At 41.4% G+C, this 27,293-nt stretch overlaps 1 protein-coding gene across 4 annotated transcripts in view; it reads right to left on the bottom strand.

The window, feature by feature from the left end:
* Nucleotides 1-27,293, bottom strand: part of TDRD3 (tudor domain containing 3) — a 184,706-nt gene that overhangs the window by 109,653 nt on the left and 47,760 nt on the right. For all 4 annotated transcript variants that reach the window (XM_019524776.1, XM_019524777.1, XM_019524775.1 and 1 more), the window contains 3 exons: nt 3,879-3,950; nt 2,675-2,824; nt 1,681-1,821 (listed from right to left, as the gene is read on the bottom strand). In XM_019524776.1, coding sequence (XP_019380321.1) covers nt 1,681-1,821; nt 2,675-2,824; nt 3,879-3,950 — 363 coding nt within the window. The remainder of the gene's footprint in view (nt 1-1,680; nt 1,822-2,674; nt 2,825-3,878; nt 3,951-27,293) is intronic.

The following is a 27,293-nucleotide window of genomic DNA, read 5'->3' as shown; positions in this document are numbered from 1 at the left end:
AAAAAAAAAAAAAAAAAAAAAAAAAAAAAGAGATTGGGCCCTTCACCATAACGTTACAGAAAAATTGAAACAATGGGTTTCAATTAAAAACCCACCATTTCAATTTAAGCGGCATAGAATAAAACCTGGGGGATTAAACCCCCATCAAACGTAAAAGCACACAATGAGACTAACCTCTGATGAAGGTATTTGCTCATCAGTTCTCAAGGCTGTTCAAAATTTCACAAACCTATTGTGCTCATGTTCCTTACCTAATCTTCCAGAAGCAACAGCAAGTGAAAATATTTGTTTCCTTTATCATATAACTTGAGGCTAGGCTATTGGACTACTTTAGAATGTCCTTAAAGACTATCAGGAAACTGAAATTGGTATAAAACCTGGTTAGCTAAAAAAAGAGAGACAAGCACACCATGTTCTGAACTGGCTACCAGGTCATTCAAGTCTCTCTCATAACTTTTAAAGAGCAAATGGTATAGGACACAGTTATCTGAGAGCCTATCCCCATGTTTAAAATTATGATGACTGAAAGTATTGTGCTTTTTTTTTTTAGTCTGCAATTACATTTGGCATTCCTAAACCAGTACTAGAAACAGCCATGTTGCTGAGAAGGCATGGCATCTGTAATGCAAACAATATAAAACAATATTAAATAAAAATATTTATGTTATACTATTCTGTAGGCTTTTAGTAATGCTAGAACAGTAAAAAGAAAAATTAAAGGTATTTGACATTTAAGCAGTAAATATTGGTTTTAAATATTTTACAATTGCTAAGTAAGTATTACAGAAATTTGAACCTGGGTTTTAAAGACTTCGATGTTTTAATCAAGACGTTCACCTTAAGCATTAATCTCAGAAATGCCAATGATAATTTTATTATAAATTATAAAAATATTTTTGACGGTTTACTCTTAATGATAAGTGTTTCTTACCTTATAAACTTTTAGACTGTTGAACTGAACAACACAGATGTGTTTTTCTTTAAGAATTGTTTGCCTTAACTATCCATTTAGCTCAGTGAAGTGTTCTGAAAGTTCACAAAGCAGGAGAACACTTCTCACCATATATAAACTGTGAAACAGATTGGAAAGTAATGCTTTGGATTAAGAGAGACAGTTAAGCCTCAAGCCAACAGCTGCCATCTTACTTAAAAAGAAATAGTATTTGTGACCATGACAAATAAGGGTTCCAGAGTCAGAACGAACTGGTCCATCCTGTTTTATTCCTAGCTTAAAAATCTGAAGCAGCACTTCATTTCATGAATATTAAAGGAACAGTTTAAATATTAAACAGCAAAAAATTCTTTCTGATATTACACCAATATTAATCCAGAAGGAAAACTGGGATTTTAAAATGGGATTTAAAAATGCCACTATTCAGAACAGAGAAGTTACTTCAAAATCGCTGCTTCATTCCTTTCAAAAACTTTAAGAAAGGGAAAAAGAATACTGCAAGGGATCTATCACTCAAGTGTTACAATTTTCTGAATAACTTTTACATAGTTGCAGTAGCTAATATGATTAACTATATTCTCAGTATCTCAGTTTTCCCTCGAAAATTGAATAGTTCCAACAGGGAGTACACAAAATTAAATAATATTTTAGAAAAACTAATTTTTCAGTGTTTTAAATGTACATGTCTAATACACATTTAGGGCCCTGTACAGATGCTCAAGCCTTACCAGTTCTCGATAGACACCTTCATTCTTCCCCTCAGGTTTTGTTATCTTTTCTTTCTGGAACACTTCCCTGTTTCGATTCCCTCCAGCACTCACACTGAGATTGCTTCTAGTATTGCCACCACCTCCTCCAAAAGTCTTGGTCTTTAGATAAGAAAAATATCATTTCAGTAAACAACTTGTTATGAAAATAAACCGTAAGATTAAGTTACTATTGAAAAATGCAGTATACCTAAGGTAGCTAAATTTTTATGATTATGCTTTATATGAGCAAATAAAATGTTAATTTCCATAAAACAAAGTAATTTACTAGCTAGAATTTCTCCTCTTCCTTATATCCAGATTAAGTTGTAAAGAAAAAGTTATATAATTTTAATTTTTATGAGTTACTCTGAGGCAAATCATAAAAATAAACTTAAATGGAAAACTAAAGGAGGACATAAAATAACCCATGCATTAAACAGGTTAAGTTCCACAGCAGTTCTATGAAACCAAAAGCAATGAATCAAAGTTATCCGGAAGCTAGAAACAGTAGTTGAAATTTAATAATCTGTATTCATTACCTTAATCTCAGCATCACAAAAAATCCCAATATAGATTGCTTGTTAAAGAAGATTTGCTTATTCAGACTGTACTGTTTGTATAAAGCAAAATTGAATTATAAGATTCATGCATATTTTAGTAGAGCTGGTTAAGTTAAAAACAGATATGCAAAAAAATATTCTACTGAACTTTCTATACCACAATGCGTTTTTTAGGATTACAGAAGTAGAGCCAGAAGTGACCTTATAAGGTCATCCAGTGCCTTAAGGCAGGATTAGAATACTAAATGCACTCCATCCTACAGAAGGACCCAAAGCTTTAGATTTAGGTTATGCTGTCCTAAATATCTTCAAGATAAACATAACAATGGCAGGCATTGTACATTGAGAAAAATACTTCAACTAAAATGATACGATACAGTAACTAAAATACTGCAGCAAATGTGCATGCTAACCTCCTTGCTCTTCGCTACTTCTGCAATGGCAGCTGTTCTTTGTTTTTCAAATTCATCATTCTCTCCAACGGTTTTAGTGGCACTTGTCACTTGCAGAGTCTTTCTTCGATCAAGTTCCCTGCTGTCCACTTGGACGTGAGAGACGCATTTCTGGCAATTCAAAAGGAAGTTTAAAAGAAATCCACTCTCCTGCCTATTTCCAATTACAAAATAAAATTCTGGTATTTCATTAGAACAGTACAATTCTTCCAAAGACTTTGATCACAAAAAAACTGTAGGACAACTAGCTTTCTTGGTTGACAGCACAGTCCATGGGAGATGCGTACTGGCCTTCAAAATTCTACTTCAAGTACAGGATGAAGAGATCAAAGTTATGCCACATACTCTTACCCTCTAAGAACAGAAGATATGCTTGAGAGACACGATCAAAAAAGATTAAAAGAAAAAGTTTGAAAGTCTCAGTACACATAAAAAGTTATGAACTTCGATGAAACTGTTAGGCATAGGGATTCATTAAATAAGCATCTACACTGAAATGATCTGATCATCATTACACCAGTAATTTCAGTTGAAGCACTAAATGCTGAACACTTCTAAAACCCTGTCATTTAAGCCCTTATCCTCAGACATCTTACATTAGTAAGTTTTGGTTTAGATTCACATTCAATGTTGACAAAATTTTGACAGAAGAAAATCATTTCCAGCTCAAGGTGTTCCTGTTTGCAATGTGGTCTGTGCTGCTACAAACTGAAAGACAATGAGTGTTGAACTATTCTCTTAAAGTATCTGGATGATTTGATTAAGTTAAATATTGTGATAGGGATCAAAGAATCCAGCAATATCTTCGCTATGTTCCCAGAGTTAGTAGGACTTCAGACAAATCACCTGAAACCCAACCTTGTTTCTGTGAAACGTAAGTAAAAAGGGACAAACTAGATACAGCTTACTTTACTTTAAAGCTCCAAGGTATTAGACACTGAACAAAAAGGATTAATATGTGCCAGTATTATATTGGACCATATTCTTAATATTGGCATTGTTAATCAAGATATACAAAGTGAAGCAAATCATTTACTTATAGAGGATCAAAGCTTGATATTGGCTTCCATCTAAAATTCAAATAGGGTTACTATCAATTAGTTTTAGAAACATTTATCTTCCTTGTAATTCCTACATGAAAGTAAAGGAAAAAAGTCTATCATACCTGTCCAAAAGGCACAAAAGGAGGTGGTCCACCTTCTGTTCCAATATTACTTCTATTGTGTTTTGCTAAACTCTATAAAAGATATCAAAAAGTTTTTAATTAAGAAGCCGCAAATGAAAACATGGCAAACTTTCTCTGATAAATGCCTCTCTTTTGAGGAAGTAGATAGAACTTGTAAAATTATATAAATCATCTTGAACATTATAAAAAAGTCTGCTTTATACTTTTTATCAAGCATTTGGCCTGAGTAATGAACTTTAAAACAGGAAGCATCCTTTAGATAAGAAATATTCTTAACTTAAGAATTATTCAGTCAGCTGGGGCAGCTTGGGCTCCAATGCAGACTTATGAAGCAATAATCATACCAGATGCACAATCAACCACCTGCTTACCCTCAAGTTGAATATCAACCCACACATAATTACAAGAGAACAAAAGACCCAAGTGAGAAGTACAGATTGACACTGGTGCAGCTTCCAAGCTGTGCACACATGATCTCACCTTCAACATACCATATTAAAAAAAAAACACAAACTAGCCTAACTGAACTCAGAACACTTGCTTGCAAAGGTATTTATATTCCTTTGCCAATCAGCAGTGCCAGAGTATGCAGACAATTTCCTGGAAAAGTAAATTCTTGATACCTACTTCCTGTATGCTAATTGGCAAAAATAATTAAAATTGCACAGTTGTTCATAATTGTTAAGGTACACTGCAAATGTTAAGAAAAAAACATGGGATAGTCTAAGGGAGCAGTATTAGAGACATTTCACATTCCTTAATTCAAGAATATACATTTACTAAGAAAATATGAGTTTCTAAAATAATCAACTCTTACATGAATAATTTGAGTCTTTAGTGCTAGCAAGGTATCTGGCAGTAAACAAATATACAGAAGTATATACAGAGCCTCCACTCTGCATGGAAGGCAACGAGGAGGTGTCAGTGCAGCAGTCACTATAAGATCAAGGTTTAAAACATATAGCTGGGTCAAAACGAAGGTTAAATGTGTCATCCCATAAGCAATTAATTGCCACAAGCAACAACAGTGCATCTCAGGAAGAGGTGGTCTACCCGTGTCAGAAAATTCATGTTGTCAATCTGCCAAGTAGTGCATGTAGCCACCATATCAGAATCCAAGATGGCTGCCATGAATTCACATTTTGGTCAGTATTTCAGCCTCCACTATGGTTAGAAAATTAATTCCAATGACATAACTAAAATTGTATAAATGGAGATCAACTGTAATAGTTCCAGCATGGTAGTCATTTTGTCCAAGACTGCTGCCGCAAATTTAGTTTTGTTCAATATTAGATACCCAGAAGGTTTGCAAAATTGCTACAACAACTGTGTTCCGTTTCAGATTACCTTAACATGAAAACCTCTAATGGAAACTGTCAACAAGAGACTTGCCCTTATCACCCTTAAATAATAAGTGGGGCCAATAGCATCACTGAGTCCAGCAAAGTATGGGAGGTATGGCTCAGAATCTACAAGATGCATCATATGTCTTGAAATAGGTTCACAGTCAATGATTAGCTAAAGTATACCTACTAGAATTGTGCAAATAGATGAGGCACTCATTCAACCTAAGACAGTTGCTGAATTTGCGCTGCAACTTTCTGAAAGTCTCAACTGGCACCATTCTTGCTACCATTCTTTTACACACAAAATACATATTGAGAGACTGTTAAGAAAGTCACGAAAGGTAGACTATGAAAGGGAAACCATACCAATAACATCAAGTGTAGAACACACTGGGACATGAAGCAGATCATCTACTCTAACAGTTCACTGGACAACATGCATATTCTGCCAGAAATATTCTAATAAGAAGAGACTGAGTCAAGTGTTATCGTTTGAATCAGCCAATGGAATATACAAGCTGGCAGAAGAATGAAGTGTTGTATTGCTGAACTGGTATCAAAGATCTAAGAGCTGCTGAGGCACATTACTATCCTGAACACAGGCAGGAGGAACAATGAAAGGAACCAGTCTCTCCTTCCCATTCACATGTGGAGATCATACAAGAAAATATTCTTTCTCCTGAAGTGAGAGCATGACATCAAATGATTGATGAACTAGATGCTGGTTTTGCACAGAAAAATAAGTACAGTCTGAAAGATATACCTGAAAGATACTGCGATTTAGTAGAAGATGAAGGTGGTGAATGTCCTCTGACTACACAAAGATAAATGAACCAAAACCTTCAGACTTATTACAAAACAGCCATTAAATTTCAGCACCAAAGAAATGCAAATCTTCCACTCCTTGTCTTCCAAACTGTTACAGCTGGTAAAGCCACACAAGCAGTTGTAACTTCGCATATAAAGCTGTTATACACGATGAGGAAGTTGTTGGCCTGCAGTTCAGAGAAGTGTTTTCAGGCACATGAAACTTGTACTATGCTATGCCAAATCAAAGCAGATCTGAAAGTTATAGCCAGCATGAAGGGATACAGCAACTTGAATGAAGAGTAAGCACAAAAATGTGTTCCTGATGGCTTTTATATATTGATCCATTTGATTTTGTAAGATGACAATGACGACTGGGCTGTTGAAAATCATGTGCAAGATAAGAATCTAGACAGAGATGTACTAATTACTAGGGCCGTGCAAAATGTTGTCGGCCGTTTCATTTAATTTTGGATTTGGACATTTCAGTGGCCAAAACACTGAATCTGAAATGAAACGCAAGGCCCCAAAAGAGATCTGAAATAAAACAGATCCATCCAAAATGTTTCAGAAATGTTTCGGAGATGTTTTGGAGGCAGGTTTGCAGGGAAAGAGAAACTAACAAGGCAGAGGGGGATGGAGGGGGGAAGGACTGCTCTGATATTGACATATGTCGTTGGCCAGTGACAACAATCTGTCCCTGAGGTCCCTTCCACACCCCATGCTTTAGGGGAGGGACAGAGAAGCACCATAAAAGGCTGTTTGTGAACTGCTGTCTGCCATTTTGCAGCTGCATCTGTGCCTGTGTAGCAGCAGCAGCAGAGTGTAGCATCTGTAAGCTTGCAACTTGGTAGTGCCTTCCTACCAAGTTGTAGCCTATCCTTTCCTATTTACCTTTGCCTACTCTCCCTATTGTTATCTCTTGCAACTTTCTTCCCCCAAAATCCTGTTATTTGTTCTTCTTATTTCCCCACCCCAAACAAAAAGCAGTGCTTTGCCTGGCAGTGTCTTATCACTGTGCACTGCAGGAAAGCACTACACATACATTACACACACACACAGTTTTTCCAGCACACGAAGTACGAAGCGTGTGGGAAAGGCAGGTGCTAGGTCTTCTGGCAGGGGAGCAGGAAAGGACGGAGGGAGAGCTATAAGTTCCCCCTCCTCCAAACTCATATGCACCCTCTTTCCTAGCACTAGCAGGCATGAGGCTTCTAGTGCTAGTGGCAGCAAGGAGGTGGGACTAGTGCCTGCATCTGCACCCCCTCCAATAACACCAGCAAGCAGCACAGCATGACAGTCTCCTCCACCCCCATTTCAGTTCCCAGCCTGAACCTGAGCTGGATGTGAAAGCAGGGGACCCGAGCACCCTAGCAAAAGAAATTCTGGGGACCGAGGAGGAATCTGAGTTTGTGCTCCACTCCTCTCCAAGTTCCCCTACGGCCGGGTTTCCTTCCCTGGGAAGCAGTTCAGACGAGGTTGACACTGAGGTTGTGGAGGCAAGTGACTCTGCTGAGTCAGCTCCTCCTGTTGTGCCTCTGCCTGCTGAGAAGGGTGATCAAGCAGAATCCGCACCCACACCCCAGAAGCGAGGGGATAGTGTGGTGTGGGATCATTTTGAGGTAGCAGATGATCCCACATATGCTATCTGCCTGCACTGCTGATGTAAGACCAGCTGGGGTAAGGAGGTGAAACACTTAAGCACCATGGGGATGCTGATACATCTCAAGAGGCACCGCCCCTTTGCCCTTGCTCCTCCTCAGCCTGGCATCAGTGGGAGTGTGCCCAAAGGGAAGTCCCCCTCTCACTCCAAAGCCCCCATCCCCAAGAAACAGAGGCAGGCCACCCTGGAACAGTGGGGCAAAGGTGGACAGAAAAGAAGGCATGTTGCAAACGTGAGCGAGATCACCCAGAGCATCACAGAGATGATTGTTTTGGATGGCCAGTCCTTCTCCCTAGTTGAGTGGCCAGGGTTCAGGCGGCTCATAGCACTCGCAACCCTGGCAGGGTGCAGCTTTAGGTAATTCCCAGGACCTGGGAACTCCTCCTTCCCCATAGCTCCAGGCCATACCTCCAAGTTCATCCTGGCATGGGAGCTCAGAGCTCAGCAGGAAGACATTCTTCCCCTGCTGGCTGGTGATGCAGTGAGTGCTGCCTCCAGCTCTGAGTGGGTCATTAAATGGTTTTTAAAAAATTTTAAAAAGGAAATGGGTGCGGACAGAGTGAGGAGGGTGGCACTCACTCCATCTGCACGTGGAGCTTGGGGAAGCCCAGCAGTGGGAGGTTCACTTTGAGGAGAACCAGCTGCTCCACCAAACCAGGATCCACAGAGGTGTGGTGGGGTGTCACAACACCCCCAGAGACTGGCATGCAGTACAGGCAAGAAAGCCAGGCACACGCCCTTCCATCCAGGAAGAGCACATACAGCAGCTGCAGATGTTTCCTCAGCCTGATGAAACATTTTAAACCCAAAAGCCCATGCCTTGCAGATGGCATCCCAGGCAGCTAAGCTCACCTGCAGCCACACAACTCCACTGCAACCAGCAAGCCATAGGCCTCTCCAAGTTCTTACATGTCTGGACTTTCCCTAGCCAGGATTGTGCATGCGTGTGGTGACTGGAGGTTATAAGGCACCTACTACCTGCCTTTCACCAGATAGGTCCTTGCTCCTGGCATTTCTTGTGGGCTGCCATGCCACCAGCAATAACCCAGTAAGATTCATTCCAGTTCATGATATTGTGTCAGAATTGCTTGAACAAGTGCATGTGTCTCTACTTGGATTCCACAGTGTCACTGGTTGTGTCACCACCAGCCAGTTCAGTGGTCATGCTAAGAAAACAGCTTGAAAAGTGTTCATTCAACATCCACATCTATTCACAGGTCTAGGAAGTAGGCCTGATATTGATAAGGATTTGTGCAGTTGTGTAGAAAAGCCTGTTGTGTTGCTATATCAGTTGTCAACATCTTTGAAGACCCTTCTGGATGTTAGGATAAAATTATGCCATCAAGGAAAAACTCAGGATAAACTTCTGCCTACATAGGACTCTTATGCTTCACATACATAGAGCCAATTATCAGTCTTGTATGACAAAGTGCATTTGAACCTAATCCACCATTCCTATCACCTGACCAACGGGGATGGCAAGCTGAAAATGACAGTTACGTTCCTAACATAAATATGCTTGAACTGTTACTAGAAGAATACCTTTAGATAAGTTGCAAGAGCAAGACAAAATACTAGAGACCAGCAGGCTTGTGCAAGCAGGTTAATGTGCTATGCACTTCTGGCTGCGAGTGCTATGAGACAGCATGTTGCAATCCATGTAATAACTACCAGGATTCAGAAACAGATTCAGAAACAGATTCAAGTGATGAAGAGATCTGAAAAACTGCACTGGCCCGTTGCATTGTTATATATACCGCTGTATTACCGTTGTTATCACTGAAGACTATTAGACTACTGTATTTTCCTACTGTCCCGAGCTGAACATATATCTGTGCATTTCACTGCCATTGAGTTATATATTATAAATAGCTGACCTACCTACATTTTTAAATGAAATTTAACATGGTATCATCTTATTCAATGTAACTAGAACAAGTAGGCTAGCCTGAACTATAATGTTTTCAGTACTGTAGGCGCCAGAGTTATGCTACCCCAAACTCCTTCCCAGCTGCGCAACCCAAAGTGCATGTACAGCCACTGCTGCCACAGAGCCTGGCTCAGTCTCCGGACCTCAGTGAAGCTTGTTTGCCTGCCATATCCAGCCCTGGCTGTGGGCAGCTGCTGCATGCCATGAAGCCTGGGATGCTTGCAGCAGGGCTTACAGCCCCTTAGCTACCTACTACAAGCAGTCCGGGCTCCGTGGCTGGTGACAGCTGCCCAGAGTCCAGGCCAGCTGTGGTGTGCCAAGCAAACTGGCCTTGTGTGCCATGCTCTGGCACATGTGCCAGGGCTGCCGACCCTTGCTCTAATACTAAAGCCTCACAAATTCTATCACTACAATTTCATAGGAGGCCTAAAGGCTGCAACTGGCTGCACCAGGCTCCGAAGCCCCTGCCAGATTCTGTGGTGGTGGCAGCTACACGTAAGCCTCCAGACATAAGGTAGGGATAGAGCTGGGGTTGCACTGCCCCAGGCCCCCTCCTAGCCACGTGCCCCACCCCAAGGCATGTGTGCAGCTGCAACCACCATGGAGAAGTTTTAGAGCCTGGTGCAGCTGTTTGCAGTCCCCCAGATGCCTGCCACAGCTGGCCCAGGCTGAGCAGCTGGAGCAGGCAGTAAGCAGGCTGCAAACAACAGGGTCCATGCAACCAGCTGCACTGGCTCCATGCCAACAAAAGCTGCATGAGTGTCTTAGGGACCATATCCAAGAAGGGGCCTAGGGCAGCACAACCTCAGGCCCTCCCCTATTGTCCACCCAGAGGCACACGCACACCTGCCACCAGCAATAAGTCCATCTAAGACAGTCCGTCTCTGGCACAGCAACTCAAGGCATGGGTGGAAGTTGGGGTGTTTTTAGCACTCAGGCCAAAAACATTGCTGACCCCTGTATTAGAGTATTGATTACTACGTTATTTAATTATATTGAGACAATATATACATGCTAATGTATCAGCCATCTTAGACTCTAATATGCCTACCATGATGGAAATGTTATGGTTGATCTCCTCAGTTCATACAATGCTGGTTTGGTCACTAGAATTACTTTTCTAACTCTAGCGAGCGGTGAAATGTTGCACAAAATGTGAATTCACTGCAGCCATCTTGGATTCCAATATGGTGGCTACAAGCACTACTTGCCAAGTTGCAACATGCCTTTTTTGACACAGGTAGACTGTCTCTACCTGAAATACACTGCTGCCACTTGTAGCAATGAGTTGCACATGACAACAAAATCTAGAGATCTTACTGGTAAATTTATACCCTCCTAATAGATGCACAGAAAGCTCGCTGCAATGTCAAATGCACAGGACCGGGATCTGTGGGTTTTTGTTTTTAAGTAAACTTTAAAGCTCAGATTAACATTGGATGATCTTACTCGAGAAATTACAATATACGATAATATTTCACAAGTTTTATAAGATATTTTAAATGTATTTTAAAAGTATTTTATTTATTTGCCAATGCGAATTTATTTTTCAATGCAAATTAAAACCCTAATTAACATTTCAGCACGACTATTCTACACGTACATTTACACAAACTTAAGCCTTTTGAGGATTAGGGATAATTTGGATTCCAAACAAATTCCCTGAATCTGTGCACCCCAAACCCCACAAATACATAGTTATTATTATTACTTTATGTTTACATTACAGAAGTACTTGGAGAACACAATAAAGATCAGTCCACGTGTCCAAGAATCACGTGAGAACGCAGCCTGTCTCCACAGCTATCTGATGCATATGGCCCACTGTCACCGCCCAATTCTCTTAGTAAAGATTAGCTTCTTAAAATATTTAAACAACATGAGTTTACATTTTGTGCAGTGTATCAATTTATTCTCTGATTCTAACAATAGTGGCATAATGCAGTGACATTTCTATTCAGGTATCCATTTTGTTACCCTGTAACTTTTTATATAAGGTGTTTGAAACAGTAAAAGAAATAAAAACATTAACAATTTTTTTAACGTTTTTAAATCAGCTAAAATGGAAATGTTCAACCCCTTCCATCTGTTCCTTACTGTCCATTTTTCCATTGTTTTCCCTAAAAATTAAATCTTATATAAAAGTAATTTTGTTTACATTTTGAAAGCTGATATAATATTTAAATTAATAAGTATCAATTTTGATTTAGAAAGATATAATCTGTTATGACAATACTGTATTGTGAATTTATGTTCTAGGATAGTCTAGTATCTACTATAAACAATATTAATAATAAAAAGTATTGATTATGATTATCCTATGCAATTAAATATGATGCATTAGGAATATCCTTGATATTCTGATCTGTTTCTTTTACAACAAATTTTTCATATCAAGCCAAAATAGAATATTTTTCTTAATCTTATGAATTTCTTGAAAAGTTAATAAGACATTTTTTGCAGCACTGGATCATAGCACCTGATAAAGTAATCAAGAAATACGTTCTAAAAACGACTTAAAAGTTACCCAGATTGCAGAAATCTGAGCAAATTTTGATATAAAACCAGTTTAATTTAGCAGAAAACTATGAACATACACTTGCAAAAAGCTTAACACAGACAACTACTCAATGCAATAAGCTCATACCTCCAAATATCCTAAGCATGGTTTACCAGTTTGAATACTGAGCGAGTCAGAATGCGTTTCATGGTAAGACAATAATATTCAGAGGTCTCTTATCCATGTTTACATGAAAGATACCATAGTTTTAAAGAACTGTCTCTGTCATTGCATAATAAAAATATTACTATCCATAGGCCACTAAAAGAAATCCCTGTATGAAACAAGTTTACTGGGCCTCAAAATATATGAGGCAGCCTGGAGAACTGCAATGCCCTACCCAAAAGAGAAGTGAAAATTCAGGTCTGCCACTTGAAAGAAGTTCATTCAGGGAACTCTAAAAAGAGGCATCTTACTCCAGATCTAGGACAGGAAGTAAAAAAAGTAGTACATCAAAACATAGGAACATTAGGTTTTTATACCATGGTGCTATTAATGTAGTATCCAAGATGGACTTTATGCTCTTTTTGAAGGAAACAAAAACAATAGATTTGACAATTAAAAAACAACTGTAATTTAATTACAGGTAAAAGGAATTAAATAATATTTAACATAAAAAGTGATTTATATAGTCCTTTCATAAGCATCTAAGTCCTTCAAAAATACAGTCTGTAAAAATGCTTTATAGCAGGACCAGGCAACCCCTAGCACGCATGCCAGAGCATGGCACACGAAGGCATTTTGCTTGGCAGACGTGCCTTGGGCAGACGGTGGGGAAGTGGCCAAGACTGCACTGCCACAAGGATGCCTTGCAGTTACCCTGCCAGGTGCCCCAGTACAACAACTTCTTACAAGTTGAAGCTGCACATGTTTTTGGCACTGTGCCCAAAAACATTGTGCACCCCAGCTTTGTCATCTCCAGAGAATTTTGGACACTTCTGCAGTGAACTGTAGCACTGTTTTCAATACTATTCAAAACAATCTGGGAACTGGATCCTTTGAGTAGGGTTAATTCTCTTTACTTGAAGAGGCCAAGCTTTTGGAAAGCATCCCAATGCAAGAAAACTCTGAAGAACATGATTAATTTTAAGCACCTGCTTCAACGTTTTTCTAAATCAGGGTCATGAGGAGCACCTGTGAAAAATACTGGTCCAAGTTATCACTGAAGTAAATTGCTTAGCAGATTCAGAAAATGATTACCTGTTTATAGGAATAAAAATAGCATGTGCAATTACACTGGATAGGAAACAATTACGAGGACTGTTAAATCCTTAAGATTCAGGTATATGATCACCTTGAATCTACAAACCCTCTTCCTACTGATAAATAATTTTGCAATTGTATACAGGATTTCGACACCTCCCCCTGAAGCATTCAGCACTGGCTCTTGTATGAGACAGAAAATATAAATGATCCCATGAAATGGTTCCATACGACGCTTTCAAGGGTGCCACAGCCTGGACACTGCCACAGTGGTGACTAGGCAAAATTGCCCCACATGACTTGTACAATTCAGATAAGCCTCAAGGAGTGAGTGCATCCCCATCGGTGCACACATGCAGTTTGTGGCACTGCAGACCCATCTGCAGCACCACAAGCAGCACACACCATACATGCAGGTTTTTTTCCATGCTGCTAATTCACAGCACAATGGGGTTTTTTTGAAAGCAGGAGTTCAAGGGGTCAAAAAAACCTGCTCCATAAAAAAAGCGGGGCAGCACACAGGGCAGCTGCATTCACCACCCAAAAACAGTCTGGTCAGCCAGACCCACGCTCCAGCTGCTTGCCAGGCTCTGTGCACCCAGATTACCACTGCTGGAGCTCCAGGAGGCCTCCATGACCACAGGTAAGGCTGTTGGGGCCATCCCAGGTGCTAGCCCCAGACTCTCCTACCCTACCCAGGGCAATCTGTCACGCACCAGAGCATGCATGCAGAGGCGTTCCTCAGGGACAAGTAGCAGCAGCATAACCATGTGCTGCTGCTATCTGTCCCCAGGGAAACACACATGTGCATTCATCTGGACACACACAAGCAGACAGGAGCACCCTGTCCTACAGCAGCCCTTCTTGCTTCAAACCTCCCCTTCCTGGAAGCCCATGGGAGCGGGTCTAGGTAAGCGGGAAAACCCAGGCTCTCCCCACTTACCAGACTCACCCTAAGGATTTCCAGGGAAACATCTGAATAAGTAGGAAAAGCCATGCAGGTGCTGTCAAGGTTTGAGGGTCCCCATCCTGCCTGGAAATTCCCAGGGAGCACAGGACCCAGCCCTTCAAGCCCCACAAGAAAACAATGCCTTTCGTCACAGACCATCAACGAACAGAGCAAGGAATAAAAGTGTTTCTCCAAATGAAACATATCAGCTGTGTTTGTGACACATTACTAATCTTAGGGCATACACAGAGGTCACCCAATGAAGGGGATCAACTGTGGTGGGATGTGTCCTGGCACAGCTGATTTGCTTCATTGGGCAAAACACGTTACCGATCATCCCAGAGGCCCAAACCTGGGGGACAACAGGAGACACATTCCCCAGTTGCATAGGCACACCTAGGGATTTCCCAAGGCACATTTCTCTTAACAAGGGAAAGTCTGCAAGGGGGTAAAGCCAGCAATTCCCCAGAGCATGAACTCCAAGGGCTTGAGAGGCTTGAACTTGCAAGGGAATTCCTGGGGCACATAATCAGGCCATTCAAGCCTCAGAAGCACCTATTCGGGGTGATTGGAGAATGCAGGCAGTTCCAGGCTAACCATGCTCTCCCACCACAAAGCTGAGACGTCATCACAGTAACGTGACATAGATTGATACCACCTATGTCGTGACCACAAATTTTAGACATCTGTGGAGAGACAAAGGGTGTGGAGAGACAAAGGGTATGGAGATCTATTTTCTGGGCCATTGTGCCACCATCAAAAATTTTAAGGCAGCATGAAGGCGCTATCAGTTTCCACCCTTGGTGGTTCAGTGCCATAACAGTGCCTATTACAAAGAGTCAGCTTGTGAAAGCTGGTTGCATGCGCACTCCTCGTTAGAGTAAATTGACAATGGAGTCAAATTTGGGGTAAATTAATTGGCATCAATAGTATTGTGTGTCCACAACTATAACACAATATCCTGACGGAGAAAAAAAGTGATATAATTTTATGTTTATCTTTTTACTACCCTTCCCTTGCTTTATCTGCTATTCTTGGATTTTTCTGTTGAAATACACAATTAAAAAATGCCCTGATAAAGTCAAGGTCAGTTAACAAATGAATTATATCCATTCAACAGCTCTGTTTTTACTACTTATCCTACAGTTTCCCCCATCACTTATTTTGAGTTCAATGCATGTATTATATAGTCTATATGAATAAAAAAATATAAAGACCCATCCAACTGCCATCCATCATCTAAAACAGTTTACAAGTATCCATGTGGGCCATTTACCACCTTCCCTAATAGTTAATCAAGGTGTTCTTAGGAATGAAATGGAAGGGGAGTAAGCAATTACTCAGTGTCCCAGAGCTGAAAGGATAAAATAGATTCTCCCTTCAGTCCTATAATACTGACAATATTTTTATAACAGAGGATAATGGATAGATCTCTGGTCTATAATTCTAAACACTCCTACAAGTATCCTTTGGATTCATTCCAGCATTTTTTTTTTTTTTTTTTACAAACACGATCAAATAACACTTTTGCATTACTTAAGGTATCAAGTAACTTAATATACATGCAACTGCTGAATCACTGCCATCTCTAATAACCCCAATAGCAGTAGGAAACCACTGTTTTATGTAATCAAAATAAAAGCTGCTGACACTTCTAAGTTTGTTAAACACTATGAAGGACAGTCTAAGAAAAATCAGAACTTTGAATCAATTTCTTTATATAAACAGCAGTATATGGAGAAGTAACCTGAAACAAAGTAGTTTAGATAAACAAGTACAATCATTAAGAACCACTAAAGATCAATCCCATGATGCCACTTGCTCACCTGAATTCCACTCAGAGCTCTTACATTAACTGATTCTCACCCCAAACATCACCACTAAATAGTACGCATTAGTAAGTATGTATGCATAAGCTTTTTCCCAATGAGGCTGAATACGAAGTGGTGAATATTTGGAATTTTAATTAAAGGCGGATTTCAGAATCATGCCCATTCATACAAGTGTGAGATGGCAGTCATTTTAAAACAGGTTCATTCTTTGTATAGTCTTATCCCTCAGAAAAAAATAACAACCCTCAAATACATGCACGTGAAAGGAAGAGTAAAGGAGGAGAGGCTGCAAGGGAATGTGGGTGTCAAGAAGGCACCGGGGCTTTGAAGTAGATATTCTACAAGCACGTGACAGACTGCGTTCTACCCAGTCCATTTATTTTACTCTGATGGAATAAAGCAGTTTCATTGTAATCTGCCTACTTTGCACTCCTTCAAAGCAGCCAGTACATACAAATTAATCTGACTATAAAAGTTCATACAAAATATTAAACTGATTTTATATCTTCATATAATTACAATCATCACATGGGTCCTTCATTTGCTGTTCTGGTACAGTATGCTTATTTGAAAAGGATAACGGGGAATTCTTTGACAAAAAAATTCCATTATGATTAAATTAAATACTGTACAGGGAATGTGGTAGGCATTGAAAAACAATTCAGTATAAGCGAAAAACAGCCTGAATTAAAGGAAGACTCCAAATAAATCTATTTACATAAGTATAAAGAACTGACAGCTAGCTCACACAAGCCACTTTCACTCTGTTCTACAATGATATTTTGGGGGAGTAAAAATAATCTCATATCTTTGACCCCTGACAGACATTAAAACAATGGTATGCCTGCAATTGGAGGAATTTTATGCCCAAACATTGAACCTAATGCCATGTCAGGCATGCATGGCAGGAATGGCTTATAAAATTCTTCCAGTCCCTCCCACACCACTGCTGAGCTGCTCCCAGACTAATACTGGGGATCAGATGAGGGTTGCTTTATCCAGGTCCAGGGACACTACTGTCAGACCTAGCCTGGACAGTCCAGGTCCAGTTTTAGACCCAGGCTGTTGGGATCAGGTCCAACAATCAGCTGGTTGTTGGGCCAGCCCTAGCAGTCCTGGTTAAGTTAGAGACCAAGGCTGTTGGGCCAGGTCAGACAACAAGCTGTTTGTCAGCCTAACCTTGGAGAGCCCAGCTGCATACCACGCATAGAACTGAGAGGTTCCACAGCATCAGGACCCTGGGATTAGGAAGCCTTGTCTCCATCCCAGGTCCCTGTGCCCTAGGACACCTAAAAAGTGGATCACCCAGCACTATGGACTGCACTGCACTGCCCCACCATCTGGGGCTAGATCAGGCAGTGGAAGCCAGGAGAAGAAGGGTGGGTGCCAGTGAAACCAGAAAAAGGGGCAGAGATGGGAACCCAGGCCACCAACTGCACAGCTCTGCTCCAGAAGTGTCCTAAAGTAGCTAAATGCCAGACACTAAAAAAGCAACTAATTCTGTGGGCTTCTCATAAAATGCACTTATGTTAAAAACAAAATTCCAATTTATGACAATTAAAATCACCTTTCATTAAATCTTTCCAAATAATAAATCTGCAGCAAATTCAAGAAATACAATTTGCATCCTCTTTGAAGTGATTACTTAAGGATTAAAATTTCAGAATAGTCTGGCATAGTTTAGAGGGCTGGTTTTTATTTTTAAGAAGAAATGAAATAATTATTAGGGGACACAGCTACCTTATTTTTGTAATTATATTCATGGATATTTTTCAAAGATGGCTTGTTATTAATACATTTTTCATATGCTTATTCATGGTTTTATTCCATCATTCACTATATGGTAGCAGGACCAATTGGTATTCAGTCTTCTTTTCTTCTATTTTATACTTAATTTCTTCCCTCACACTGCTTTTGAACTCCATAACACGTTCAGACACCGAGTCACTATACACACAGAGTCTGAACTGAGTTCTTACTCCTTCTGTTCAATAAAAGCATACCTATTTTTTTTTTGCAGAAAAAAGGCAAGAAATAAGGAGTTTTCCTGCATTAATCTTTCACTTCGACATGCTTTCCTTCTTTTTCTTTCTCTCTTCATGAGAAAAAATATACTACAAAATAATTAACCCTCAAGTTGTTTCATTTGCTGAAAAATAAAAACTGATACCTAAATCAAATATAATATGCTCTTCCAACGAAGTTGCAGTTTTTAATTCATGAAATAATTTAACTAAAAATATGTGCTATAGAAAAAATATATTGGATACAGACTGTAAAACAAGTTTGCAATGGCTATTATTTCAGTCGGTAACATCATTTCACAAGATTTTATGTTGTCATTTTGTATCGTGTATGAAGCTATGTACTATACATACTGTAAAAAAGGCCCTGCTACACCCTGACCAAAAAGACGATGTTCTCAAAATGAGTGTAACATAGATTTCATAGACATTAGGGCTAGAAGGGACCTCACAAGATCATCAGGTCCAGCCCCCAAGGGCCAGGAATTCAGCTGAGGTAAAATAATCCCAGCAAGATAGGTATCCAAGTGTTTCTTACAAGTGTCCAGAGTAAGTGCTTGCATTACTTCTGGGAGGAATTTATTCCAGGCTCTGCGGACTCAAATGGTAAAGAAGTTTTTTCTTGTGTCCAGCCTAAAATGGTCTTCCAGGAATTTGCAACCATTAGACCTCATCTTCCCTGGTAAACAAATATTTTCCCAGTTCCTGATGCACACCCCTTATATAGTTATAAGCTGCCAGAAGGTCCCCCATGAGCTGGCGCTTCTCCAGGCTGTAGAGTCCCATGCCTCTCAGCCTCTCCTCATAAGGCCTACCCTCTTGTCTTCAAATGATATGTATGGCTCTTCTCTGGACTCTCTCAGACTTCTCCACATCCTTTCTAAAGCACAGAGTCCAGAACTGGATGCAGTATTCCAGCTGCAGCCTCACCAACGCCCAGTAAAGTGGGAGGATGACTTCTTGGGTCTTGTTTGAGATGCATCAGTAGATGCAAGCCAGGGTTTTGCTACAGCACCGCATGGGTGGCTCATGTTCATCCTGTGGTGAACCATGACTCCCAAGTCTCTTTCAGTCATGGTGCTAGTGAATGTAGCACTGCCGAGCCTATAAGTATGGTGTGGATTTCTCCCCAAAGGTGGAGCACCTTGAATTTCTCCATGTTGAATGCCATCAGGTTTGATCTGCCCACCTTGCAAGCCTATCCTCTCGCGTAACCACATTTCCCCATAATTTGGTGTCATCAATTAATTTAGCCAGTCCACTTCTGATACCTGAATCCAGGTCCATTATAAATATATTAAAGAACCACTCCAAGTACAGAGCCCTGGAGGATGCCACTGGTCACTGTGTGCCATGTTAACATGGTTCCATTGACTATCACTGTCTGGGTCTGACCATGGAGCCAGTTCCCCAGCCATCGGACCATAAGGTTGTCGAGGCCACAGTTCCCCAGTTTTACCATGAAGACATCACAGAAGACCAAGTCAAAGGCTTTTCTGAAGTCCAAATATATGACATCAACCTCCTCTCCTTCATCCAGGTGATGTGTCACATGGTCATAGAAGGAAATGATATTGGTCAGGCAAGACCTAACCTCAACAAAGCCATGTTGGCTCTCTCTCAGAATGTTGCATTCTGTTAGCCTGTTAACAATTTCTTCTATGATTTTTTCCAATATCTTAGCAGGGACTGAGGTCAAACTGATTGGCCTGTAGGTCCCTGGATCTACTTTCCTCCCTTTCTTGAAGACAGGCACCACATTGGCCCTCTTCCAAGGATCATGAGTTCTGGGCCCTCCTGAGTATCATGAGTTCTCAAATATCCTTGCCATTGGCTACGCTAAGATGTTAGCCAGTTCCTTAAGCACTCTTGGATCCATTCCATCCAGGCCAGCTGATTTGCGGATATCCAGCCTCTCAAAGTATTCCCTCATGAGATCTTCGCCAATGTGCTCACCCATACCCTGGCAATCCTGCATCTTGTTAGGCAGAATGATCCCATTGGGCTGATGGAAGACCAACACAAAGTAATTGTTAAGGAGATTCACTTTTTCCTGAGTATCAGTTATCAGCTACCCCATTTGGTTTAGCAGGGGTCCAATGTTACCCTTGTTTTTCTTCTGACTACCCATGTATCTGAAGGACTTTTTGTTGTCCTTGATTCCCATGGCCAGTTTGAGTTTGGTTTCCCCCCTGGCTTTCCTAGTTTGCTTCCTACAGGTGTAGGCCAGTGCTGAATGCTCCTCCTTGGTGATGTTACCTGACTTCCATACCTAATAAGTTTCTCTTTTCAGTTACAGGAGGTCCATGAGTCCCCTAATTTAGCCACAGGGGTCGCCCAGCCCTTTTGTTACCATTCCTACGGGCTAGGAGGGGATTCCCTTGTGCTTCAAGGACTGCATCCTTACAGAGCAACCACTCAAAGTGGACTCCCCTCCTTGTCAGATTATGGCCTCTTGGGGCCTCAGCAACCAGCCTCCTGAGCTTATGAAAGTTGGCTTTCCTAAAAATCAAGGATTTCTGCATTGCTGACTGATTTGCCAGCTTTGGGATGAATAAAGTGATCAACTCATGATCACTGTCTCCCAGCTTCCCTTCAATTCTCACATCACTTACTAGATCGTCTCATTTGGCCAGTACTAGATCCAGGAGCACCTTACCTCATGTTGGCCTGTAGACTTCTTGAGACAGGTAGAGTTCGTCAATGCAAGTGAGGAAGCTATGCAATCAATTAGATTTGGCAGAATGATCCTCCCATCAGATGTCAGGGTAGCTGAAGTCGCCCATGACAACCACACACCTTGAGCATGTAGCCTCTGCCTGTTCCCTACAAATGTATGGGCAAGATCCTCCTCTTGGTTAGGGGGTCTGTAGTAGACTCCTACTGTTAGCTCCCCTACACCACGTCCCCCCCATAATCTAACCCAGACGGTCTCAAGTTGCCCTCCTTGAGCGCCAAACTCCACTTGTAATAAAGTGTTCACATACAGAGATACACCCCCACCCTTTCTAGCAACACAATCCCTCCAGTACAAGGTATAGCCATCTATACCTGTGGTCCAGTCCTAGGTTAAGTTGCGACATTGTATTCATTTTTGTTTAGCAGAAGAGGCAGTTCCCTCTGTTTGTTCCCCAGGCTCCTGGCTTTTTTTTTTTTTTTTTTTTTACAAGCAAGTAAGCCTGCCATTGGAAACTCTAGGCTTCCCAGCACTCTTAGAAGAGTCTCATCACTGGGCTGGGATGGAGCGAATTCCCTTCTGCTGCCTGACCTCCTAATTCTGTGGTTGATGCTTGGTGGGCCTGCAATGATGGTTGTCTGCCCATCCCTTGGCAAACCTAGTTTAAAGCCCTGTCAAGTAGGTCAGCCACTGTGGCCAAGAAGAGCTTCTTCCCCTCTGGAGTGAAGTGAAGGCCATCCCTTCCCAATAGGCCAATGCCTCTACCTCTACCCGAAGCCTTCACAATGGCACCAGTGCCATAGTCTTCTGTTTATTTCATCAATTTGTCTCTCCCTCCTGTGCCCATGACCCATAACCAGGAGGACTGAGGAAAAAACTAATCTGCACCCCAACTCTTTGAGCCCTGCCCCCAGAGCCCCGTAGTCACTCATAACCCAGCTGAGATCACTCCAAGCCGTGTCATTTGTGCCTACATGGATGAGGAGCATGAGGTAGTGGTAGGAGGGCCAGACAAGTTTCGGGATGCTCTGAGCTACATCCCAGATACAGGCCCCTGGGAGGCAGCAGACCTCACGGGCCAAGGGGTCAGGGGGGCAGATCACTCTCTCTGTCACCCTCAAAAGGGAGTCACCCATGATGATCACTCTGCGTTTCTTTTGTGGGGTGGTTGCAGGTTGCCTTTCTTCCTCGAGTGCTGGAGCTAGTGAGCAACGTCTGGATGCGGGGGAAATCAACACGCCATTCCAGCTGCTCCCCAGTGTTGCATTTCTTGCCTGCCACTCCCTTGATGTTCTTTCAAGTCGGGAGCTGGTTACACTGGCTAATAAATCCAGGCCTATTGGAGAAATCTCTTTGTGGGGCTCCACCTCCCCTTATATGCCAACCTTACCACTTCCTAGATGTTATCCATTTTCTTCCTTGGAGTCATAACCCTTGTGGGCATTAGAGCAGTCCTTCCTATACCACCATAACCCCAGTCAGGCATTTCAGGTCAATGCATAAAAATCTGACTCAGATCTTCACAATCTTCACATTCAGGGTTCCTCCCCTTTTATCAATTGATGAGCAAACTCAAAGGTAAATCAACTCAGACCAAACCCATTCATTCATAGATGCTAGGGTTGGAAGGGACTTCAACAGATCATCAAGTCCAAGCTCCTGCCTAGGCAGGAAAAAGGGCTGGGGTCAGGTGACCCCAGCCAGATGCCTATCCAGCCTTCTCTTAAAGACCCCCAAGATGAGGGAGAGCACCACCTCCCTTGGAAGTCCATTCCAAATTTTGGCCACCCTTACCATCAAGAAGTTTTTCCTGATATCTAGCTTAAATCTGCTCTCTGTCAGTTTGTGACCACTGTGCCCTGGTGAAGAGAACATCTCCGATCCCTTGCTGCGTCCCCCTAATGAATTTGTAGGCAGCCACAAGATCACCTCTCAGCCTTCTCTTGCGGAGGCTGAAGAGCCAAGGTCTCTCAGCCTCTCCTCATAGGGCTTGTCCTGTAAGCCTCTGACCATAAGAGTGGCTCTCCTCTGGACCCTCTCAAATCTATCAACATCCTTCTTGAAGTATGGCACCCAAAACTGGACGCAGGACTCCAACTGCAGTCTGACCAATGCCGCACAGAGGGGAAGTATCATTACTTCCCCGGCCACTGTTCATTAACAGTCTTGGAAGGTATATCAACTGAGGTCTCTTCATTCATTCAGGGTCCATCCCCCTCAATCAACTGAATAGTCTCCACAGTAAAGCAACTCAAATCAATTCCATTAATTCATGAACAGTCTGCCAACTGAACATCCGTTCATACACTCAGGTTTCACACCTTCTATCAATTAACTAACAGTCTCTAAAGTAATTCATTTTACACCATCCACACCTGGCTGGCTTCACTACCCCAGCTCACAATAGGCTCGGGCTCCCACGCCTCACACTACCCAGCTCCTCTTCAGCCCAGGCTTTGATCCTTACTCAGGCAAGCCATACCAGAATTCTGGCTGAGGGTATGCGTGTCTGAAGGTGGTCTCGACTACTCATGACTGCTGCCTTGTGTGCTTTACTCATAGATTGCTGCAGACTGACACAAGCAGTAGAGTTCTCCAGCATCCTCTCTCCATAGACACTGCAGTCTCTCCCTGGCTGCCCCTCTCTAGAGCCAGACGTACTGTTCCACGCTTCCCAGTGTCCAATCCAGATAGAGCACATCTGCAAAAGCACAGCAAGTTGCTCTGGGCTCTAGCTGTGCTGTTCATCTCACCCAAGGTAAGTGAGGCGTGATCTTCATTCCTGGGACCTCCTCTATGCCCAGAGTTTCTCCCTTCACACCTATAAAACAGCCAACTTCCTCAGTCCTCTACAGACTACTTTCACACCACTCTCCCAGCTGAGAACCATACCCTAGGTACTCCAAAGATTCTGTCCATCTTCCTACTGGACAACCTGCTGCTGTCTTTTCCAGTTCTCTCCCATAATGAGAAATGTGGCTCACCTTTATGCCATATCTTTTCTTTGCATGTTTTCAGAAGTTGAATTAAATGATTTGAATATTAAAATTTACAAAAAATCATTTATCTACAGTAAGCATCAATGCCAAGACCATTCCTAAGGTATGTACAGCTATTACTTGTAATGCCCATCTGTACAGGCATTCAGAATAGTGGACCCAATCTGAGTTAGTTCACCTCAGACTGGGAATGCCTTAATCCCATCTACTGAACTCCTGCACGTGTTCAGAGCACATCCCCTGAGCTAGGTGCTAGCCTAGCCGCCCACCCCAGTGCCAGGACTGTTTTCTTCCAATGCCCCTCCCCACACCCCCAAGTCAGACTAAGCTAGTTTTAGCTCCCCAATCCTCCTGCCCCCTGCAGATTTCTGAGCTCCCCCTGCCTACTCCTCTTGCTAACCTTGCTGTCACTGACACTGGATTCCCTGCCCAGCTCCTGACAGGAGCAAAAAGTTGTACACAACATCACTTCTGATCTATGTGCATGCAGCTTGAAGTAAGCCATGTGAATACCAACCAGGGGTGGCCAATAGCTTTACACATTCCAGCCTACATGAAGGCCTCTTATGGTAGTTACTCGACCTCAGGCACACCCACAGAGCCAACCACATTGTGACTGTGGTCTTCTGAGGAGAAATTCTTATTTTTGTCTATACTCACTAATGGTCAAAACAGTCCTATTACACATGGAAATTAAAATTCTCTCTAAAACACCAAACCATGACCATTACTGCCAACCCCACCCACATCCAATAACTTAGACCAGGGGCTCTCAATCCCTGGGCCATGGCCCGGTACCGGGCTGCTGCAGGTCAGCTGCCAATCTGCAGCACAGTAGACTGCTGCAATGGAAATGGCGATGGACTGGCAAACCATGTCCCCACAGAGCCAGGCGAAGAGGCTGTGGCTCCTTCTGCAAGGCCCATGGCAACACACAATTTGGCCCACCCACCCCTACCTGGGGGTACCATGGTCAGTTGCAAATGCTGGGCCACAGTTTGCCAGGCCATGGCATACAAACTTTGGGAACCACTGCCCTAGACCATACTGAATTCCAAAATTATTTTCAAAAGGCAGCATAGGAACATAAGAATTACTTTCACAATACCAGTTTCTAGACCATTTCAAAAGATATCCCAACACTGAAACATCACTGCTCACCTTTGCGTACCTACAGTTCAACAGAAATCTTAGAGGGCCTGCACCAGAGGAAGCAACTGATCATCTAGCCTATTCTGTAAACTCCTCATATTCAGTGCAGTTACCCAATCAGGTTAAAGTTTGTAGGAATACCTGAACAGGGAATATTCATGCCAGAAGCAATTGTGCTCTATCCAAATACCTGCTACGCTTAACTCACTATTTTACAAAATGCTACACCAGCAAGCAATAGAACAGAACTAGCTCTGAAGGAGTTATTTATGCAAACATCTATATAGCTAGAAAAAAGGTATCACCACAGCAGGAACTAATTTATCTGGAAGACAGAAAATAAAAGAAGCAATTACCTGAGAATGGAGTTAATTTGCGAATAGAAAAAACAAACAAGTAATGACTGAACCATGAAGACAGGGAGGGGGAAGTGAAATGCATGTAAGGCAGAATGCAGACAGGAAGACATAGGATTATGAGCAGGTAGAAGAACAAGTACTTAGTAGTAGACCAAGACAGCAAAGACAGGGAACCAACTTCGTGTCAGAAAGAGAACACATGTAGTAAACAGACCAAAACAGAAGGGGTCAAAGGAGTGACTGAGATGAATTAATAGATCAAAGAGTAAGGAGAGAACTACAGACGAAGAGGAAACAAAAAACAAAATTAATAATAAAATTAAAGAAAGGAACAAGAAAGAAAAGGGGTGGAATAGAAAATGAAGTGAGAAAGCTGACAAAACAGAGGCCTCAAAACAGTTTGAAAAATCAAGTTTACTGGACTCTGACAAATGTTCTCCTAATTGATAAATAAGAGCTCACATGTCTATAATATATCACCATTCTGAGATTACCTTTAAACAAAAAACAGAGGGTTTCCAGAGATGCAGAGATTAAACCACTTTAAAAAATGATCTTTTTTTAACCACAACTGGAAGATCAAAAAAACTGAAAAACCGGTTTCAACAATATTTACTACTTTCTGTCATACTGAAAAGAACTAAATCAGTATCTAATTCACTGCTAAATATTTAGTTCTTTCTGAAATTACACTGAATTGTAGAATAACTGAAGAATGAACTTTCATTACGTTACCCAAAAACATGAGCATACCAGAACTGAGTAACATTTTGGAAGAGAACCAAAAAACAAAAACAAATAGAAAGGGAAAATTAAACTTTTTGTGCAATGTTTTTGTGCTAATATATGCCACTATCACAGTATTGACATCTCTTTCTTATTCTATAGTGAAGATACCAAAGACTGAAAAATATGATTAATTAAGGTGAGAATGTCAGTAAAGTTTTAAAACTTAGCTTCTAAAACTGAAGTTAAACTTAATTTCCATTCAGAAGATAGTAAACAACACAGTGATGGACAGAGGTCTAAAAAAGTGATAGAAATGAAAGAACTACAAAGAAATCATGACAGAAGTTTCAGAATGATTTTAAGATAATGATAAATGTCATACAAGAACAAAACGTGAGAAAAATTTATACTGGGCAACAACAACAAGGAGCTAGTCTTACTGAGTTGAAAGTTTGAGAAGAGTCAAAGGCAAGGAACTCTCACATTTCTCAGAAGGCAAAGATCTCTCTGTTTTGGTCTGGTCTGAGATCAAGTGTTACAGGAGCACTTTCACAGGACATGGACCAAAAAACCAAAATTGTACTAATGGGAATGAAGCTGTTGTAGTTGATTTAAAAGGAGATGAAGTTGACCAAAGAGGTTAGAGGAAGTTCAAAGGGTAGAAATGACTTAAATCATATAGTAAAAATGAATGAAACCCTGGGGCTTTGTCATGCACTAGTAGGAAAGCTCAAGTTTTCCTGCAAACAGTATGAGTAAAAGAGAAGATTTTATAAGTGGTTTGAGATTACAATTTTTCAAAATGACCCATTGAAAGAAGTATCATTTTAACTTTCTTAAAAGAACATGTAGAACACTTTTCTTCTATATATGGAGAAAGTACAATATCTCAAATGTTGTTTTTAATTGTTCAAGTTAAGAGGGTATTTTTATAAAAACTTTGATTAAATTAGTAAGTCAATAATTCAAGGAGAGAAGGTAGGCATCATTTATGAAGGTTGTTTGACACTTCCCATAATAAAGACTTTTCTTTAAATGTTCTGCCAATCTTAAGCTGTTTAGGTTGAAAATTTACTTGATTTAATTGAGGCTGAACTTTCCTGTGATTTTCTATCAAAATGGTTCAATCATTAGTGACAATAAGCATACGGGGGGGGGGGGGGG

This window comes from Gavialis gangeticus, unplaced genomic scaffold (genome assembly GCF_001723915.1).
Source record: "Gavialis gangeticus isolate Ggan-Ray unplaced genomic scaffold, GavGan_comp1, whole genome shotgun sequence".
Lineage (NCBI taxonomy): Eukaryota > Metazoa > Chordata > Crocodylia > Gavialidae > Gavialis > Gavialis gangeticus.
This window is presented reverse-complemented; position numbering and strand designations above follow the sequence as displayed.